This window comes from Chanodichthys erythropterus, chromosome 9, assembly GCF_024489055.1.
Source record: "Chanodichthys erythropterus isolate Z2021 chromosome 9, ASM2448905v1, whole genome shotgun sequence".
Lineage (NCBI taxonomy): Eukaryota > Metazoa > Chordata > Actinopteri > Cypriniformes > Xenocyprididae > Chanodichthys > Chanodichthys erythropterus.
In genome coordinates this window covers 7,413,840-7,420,070 of record NC_090229.1, presented here as the reverse complement: position 1 = coordinate 7,420,070, position 6,231 = coordinate 7,413,840, and the positions used below count along the sequence as shown (strand labels likewise).

At 37.2% G+C, this 6,231-nt stretch overlaps 1 protein-coding gene across 4 annotated transcripts in view; it reads right to left on the bottom strand.

Moving 5' to 3' along the window:
- Nucleotides 1-954: 954 nt before the first annotated feature.
- The window catches only part of fgd1 (FYVE, RhoGEF and PH domain containing 1), a 62,029-nt gene continuing 56,752 nt past the window's right edge, over nt 955-6,231 (bottom strand). For all 4 annotated transcript variants that reach the window (XM_067394401.1, XM_067394404.1, XM_067394405.1 and 1 more), the window contains one exon: nt 955-5,482. In XM_067394401.1, coding sequence (XP_067250502.1) covers nt 5,213-5,482 — 270 coding nt within the window. In that variant the 3' untranslated portion in view covers nt 955-5,212. The remainder of the gene's footprint in view (nt 5,483-6,231) is intronic.

Genomic DNA, 6,231 nt, shown 5'->3' with positions numbered 1-6,231 from the left:
CCAGCAATGACATTCTCCGACGCTCCGAACAGCTGATTCGACACAATGATTCATTTATGCTCCGAAGCTTCATGAAGCAGTGTTTTGAAATTGGCCATCACTAAATAAGTTATTTAGTTTTTTTGGCGCACCAAAAATATTCTCGTCACTTTATAATATTAATATTGAACCACTGTACTCACATGAACTGATTTAAATATGTTTTTAGTACCTTTATTGATCTTGAGAGGAAATGTCATTCATTTTTGGGAGCCATTGGATTTCAACTAAAACATCTTAATTTGTATTCCGAAGATTAACAAAGGTCTTACGGGTGTGGAACGGCATGAATGTGAATAATAAATGACAGAATTTGGGTGAACATTTTTGGGTGTACTAACCCTTTAATATCTTCAAACTATAAATCACACAGTATTTGGATGAAATAAATGAATGTGGCACTCTTTTTGCTCTTTTATTACTTTATTTCATAAACATTTTCATGATCTTGCACAGATTTCATTGGGATATTAACATACAATGGTACCCAGTGGCCTGCCACTAATTTAATCAACAATAATTATAATAGTACTTGAAATAACAGCAATACCCATATTATGTGTACAATAAACCAGGTTTCATGAGGGAACACAATAGCATGTATACTTGTGCCATATAGTGTGATGGTTTGGCTAATAGGCTTGAAAATAAAACATATCAAAGCTCATAATGCAGCCATCTCTTGGTTGTCTGAGAGTGTGTTTCTGAGCAAAGGTGTTAGCTGTCCTTGAGAAGATCAGCTATCTGGCAATGTTTTACAAATCCCTCTCTGCTGATTTGTTGCAGACGTGCATCACATGAAGAGTCAGCAAAAAAGAAAAGAAAAAAGAAGCAAGTCAGGAGGTGCTCATTTCAATTCCTTGGGTTTGGCATGCTGTGATGATGCCAGACAGCAGAAGAGGGAATGGTAGATCATCACTAGGCAGGTAATCATTAACATCTATGAGCAAAACAACCATCCTTGCTTCAACATTTCTCTCTTTAGCTTCCATTGTGCATGTCCATATAAAAGAAACCTGCTCAACCAAAGGCTGGTTTACAATAAATAGGTTTGGCGTGTAACAAAGTAATCATCCTCATGGCAAAATGGAACTTGGTGCAATAGGACTAGGTTATAAAAATGAACAAGATTAGAACACTCAAGTCAAAAATCCAGGTGTAGGAACAGATTACATCATCATCATCATCATCATCATCAGACTGTGCTATTCATGGAGTCTTTTGGTATGCAGATTTGAGCATATACAATATATACAATGTAACATTTAATTCTCTGTTCTGCACCACAGAGACATACTGGTTTCTCCCCAACAAAAATGTTTCTCCCAAATGATTCTTGCTCAGATCCTTCAAGTACCATTGTGTGATTCCTCCATATTAAACACTAGAAACTCTGATTATATAGCCTGTTCATTCATGTACTTAATGTCATTTATTTATAAACACAAAGCTGTTCCCTTGATCAAACAATAAAATAGCACCTCTATTTCTGTATATGACACTTAATGTCAGATCAAAGACATGAGATTGTTCAGATAATTTTGCTTAAAAATACACAATTGTTCAGATACCCTAAAATTAACTACAGTGTATTTCATCTCCATCTTTTTTGAAAAATGTAGTAAAACAATTTTTTGTGAGATTACACAGAATTATATCGGTATTCTATATTATAATCCCTTCAAAATACAGTTTGCAAATACATTTTGTGGACTAAGGAAATCAAATTAACTTTCTATTAGTGTGGGATTAAAACATGCTTAGAGCACACAGAAACAATAACTTATATTCTCCCAAACGTTAACGTATAGTGTTTTTCCTTCGTATTTTGGTAGTGTTCATCTTTTGGTTCATCGTCGAGTTTTACGACCCTCACTACAATTAGCTCAAGGAGTAAAAAAGACAATAAATATTGGTATAAAAAAAAAAGAAAAGTAAAAAAACTCCAAATAAACATAAAAATGTGACCAAAAAAAGACATTTGAATTTCTAATAAACATTTTCTGCAGTATACTTTGGCAAAAAGCAATCGTGAAAAACAATGTGTAGATAAGCACGGGGTTGCAAAATATCAGTAAGGCAGGATATCGAGAACAATAATACTGAGAAAAAGCAGGAAGATGAATGTGTGTGTAAGCGTGACTGACGGGCAGGCTCAACTGAGGATCTGGGAATGACCAGTACAAGTCGTAAACATATGGAAGTTAACACACGCAGCCCTGTCCCAAAGCCTTCGGCGCTCCCAAACCATGCACTGGCATCAACAGTCCTTTCTTGTACCTTGAGGAAGGAAACAAACAGCAGACAGGCTGGTGGTTTGGGGAAACACACCGACTGGTTCACCTTTACTTTTAATCGAGCAATGTCTTTGACAACAAGGAGCAAGATTAAAGCAATATCAAACACAAAAAGTTAAAGCAGTTCTCAATGAGTCATCAGGCGTTCACATTGGCAAATACGTTTTGGAAACTGGATTCAAAAGAGGAAAAGAAAGTGAAGCTCTTTCTAAAACACTGAATATCTACCTCTGGAATAAGTGGTAAAATGAGAGAACTTATCCTAAGCTTTTCTTGACCCGGAATTTACCACAATGCTCAGAAGTCAATTTAAAACTGCACATAACAAAGATCAAACACCAAAGCTCGTCGACAATACCTAACCCACAAAACTGGGCTCAGAGGAATAAGTTATATTTACAAATGAATTCATCCTTTAATCTTTTGCACTTTTCATACACAAATACAACACGGCTGAAAACGGTTGATATCCTCATCAAAATTTTTACCTTGTTTTATATATATTCTATATTTATCAAAACCCCCTCTACATAAGGCAGGGATATCATTGAGTTTTCAATGATAAAAACTAGCCGATTCATACATACCCTTCATGACCTAAAATCTTATCAAATCCCATCCCACAAAACGCCTCTGCATTCATAAAATCACTCGTGCACACTCAAACAACAGGATAAAATTGTTATCCTGTAGGGAGAGCCCTGTCCATTTCTTTAATGCACGTTTTCCTTCTCAGAAAAGTCTTTCCCTACAGTTTGAGCAAAAAGGGACAGTGAATCTCACAAAAAACATGTCCAGGTATCATTTCACCCCCAAAATAAATCTATTTTATTTTGTTTAAAAGAAAAACATGCTTATTTTTAGGACCATTATAATCAATTTCATTACAATTAAGTTGAATGTTTTTGTAATTCCCATTATTCTCATTACTGTAATTTTTATTTAAATCAGCATAAATGACAGACAGCACAACATATAAATAATTTACTATTTAAATATATAATTTATTTTATTTCCCACTACAGTAATGAGATTTTTATTTTCTCACAATGCAACAAAAATCTTAATGGTCACTAAAACAAGCTTAATTTACTTTACGCAAAATAAAATGTATTTTGATATTAGGCTGACATGTTCTTCCTGACATTCACTCCTAGAGCGTTATGATGAGCGACCACTAGGTGGCAGAGTAAATTTGGCGGTGTTCTCTGAGCTGAAGGTCCCTGGAGTCAACAGGAAGCACATATTTCTGTTGTTTTTGAGTGGTTAAAACCTGCTTAATAAATATTCCTTCTATGTTCCAGCAGTTCAGTTCCTGATTACCACACTATAAGAGATAAACACAGGCTTGCATAGCTGAACATTTCATGTGTCCAATCCTGCCACGATTCACTGCTAACTCCAATAGCCAATGTTTAATATGTAATCGAAATGTCAATTCCAGGATTTGATCCTCTTACCAAGCGGATTATTTCCATGAATATTGGCCAGATTCAACTTTTGCTTATTTAAAATCAACAAAATCGTCATTTCATCCTGCTTCTGGTTATGTAAACTAGGATATTTTACTGTAGACTCTGTTTCACCTAAACTTTTCACAAAACCAGGCCAAACATTCATGCACACCACCCCACCGGTCACCTCGCCATACTGACAACTGTCTTATGTCGCTAAACCAAGTATGATCCATATCGAGTTATGGTGTGTTCACACTTGTAGTTCGGTTCTCTTGATTCTTTTGGTCCGGTCCAAAAAAAGAAAATGATACATTTTGTCCTGGTTCTCTTAGCGTTCACACTGTCGTTTTTAAGACTTAACCTAAAGATACAAAAAAGCACTCATTGATTGGTATTTTTTTCAGCTGGTAACTCACAAAGGGTTTATAAAATGTGTAAAGGAGTCAAAAGAGCACCAGGAATTCCTCAACAAACAAACAAAGATCTGCTGCAAAGAGACGGCGTTTCTGACACCTCTGTAACCCCTCCTTTTTCGCACCACCCACTCTAAGTGGGACTCAAACCCTGGTCCGCCGGCATGGGAGTCGGGCTCTCTAGCAAGGAGGCTAAAGACTGCAGTCTCTAGTGTCTCCAAAAAGGGCCCGTCTGCATGGGAGTTGAGTGCTCTAAAGACTGATAGAGTCACCAGAGCACCTCTTGAGATCAGGGGAGTGAGGTTTACACACACACCTCTTGCGTCAGTTACACCTGTACCGAACTGTAATGGGCACCATAGCTACTATGACGAGACTTTTTTTTGGGTCGCATCTCATGACATTACGTCCTGTGTTTGGTTCGTTTAGATGTCTATGGTTCGTCTGGCTTTCACATTTCAGTCAAACCACACCAGAGTTCATTTAGGCCACCTTTTCAGCAGTCTCAGTCTGCTTGTTAGGTGTGCACCAAGGTTCGGATTGCAGCGTTCACATTTATTCAAGTAAGCCGCACTAACAGAGCAATCGCACCAGAGTGCGTTTTAATCGAACCAAACCTGCCAAGTGTGAACACACCCTTGAGAAACCACTTCACAACACCTCAAGATTTGGCAGAAACAGTCGATTCAACAAAGAAACTGCTAGCGACCGAAAGAGTTGATGAATGTAATCACATGTCCTCTGGTAAGTCGTCTTTAAAGTGTGCACACTTTTGTCAGATTGTTCCAAACACTGGTCACTCACACAAGATGAGCAATACACAGAGAAACGTACCTGTAGATATTTCATGCAACTTACAACTGACAATTAATACAGATGTGTGTAAGAGAGAAGGTATATGTGTGTGTTTGTGTGTGTGTGTGTGTGTTTTGTCTATTATATCCTGTCGCTGTGGTCACATTTGTACAGTTTGTGTGTGCAAAATGATATCATATTTTTCAGCCAATCATGTGCTTTCTCCTGTAGGTGCTGGCTCCTCCCCTTCTTCTTCAAGGGCTTCGGAAATCGGACCATTTGACTGCAACTCCTCACCCCTGCCGGCTCTCGACAAAACCTCCATCCAGCGTCGCTGCATTTCCTCACAGTCGGCACTGAAGTAAACGGTCAAATGACTCTGGCTCATTTTGAAGGCGAAGCGACGTTCTAGACGGTCACTCGATTCAGGTAGTGACACCTCGAACCCGATGAGGGGAATACTGCGCTGAGCTTTGACATCCTGTGCGTATACAGAGAGAAAAAGAAGAAAAGATCAATACATCCCTAGTAAATCAGTAACGGATCACTGTGAACCACATTAGTCATGGAATGGACCCTTAGGCCTTGTTTACACCTGGTGTTAACATCTGTCTTGGGTCATCTGATCAAAAGACAGATCTTCTGGTAGTAACATGCATGTCAAATGCATCATCTTTAACCATGTGTGACCAAGTTTCATGTTGACATAAAGCAAATTCTGTGATGTCTTGTGCATGTGCACTACTGTTCAAAAGTTTAGGGGTGGTAAGATTTTTAATGTTTTTGAAAGAGTCACAAAGGCTGCATTTATTTGATCAAAAATACAGTAAAAACAGTAATATTGTCACAATTCAAAATACATGTTTTCTATTTGAATATATTTTAAAATGTAATTTATTTCTGTGATGCAAAGCTGAATTTTCAGCATCATTACGCCAGTCTTCAGTGTCACATGATCAAAAAAACACTTATTATCATCAATGTGGAAAACAGTTGTGCTTGTGTGAAAAACATTTTTCAGGAATCTTTGATGAATAGAAAGTTCAAAAGAACAGCATTTATTTGAAATAGAAAATTTTATAACATTATAAATGTCTTTACTGTCACTTTTGATCAATTTAATGCATCCTTGCTGAATAAAAGAAAAAAAAAAATCTTACTGATGCCAAACTTTTGAATGGTAGTGTATACATTTAGGCTTTTCATAACTTTTTGATCATAAGGGTAATT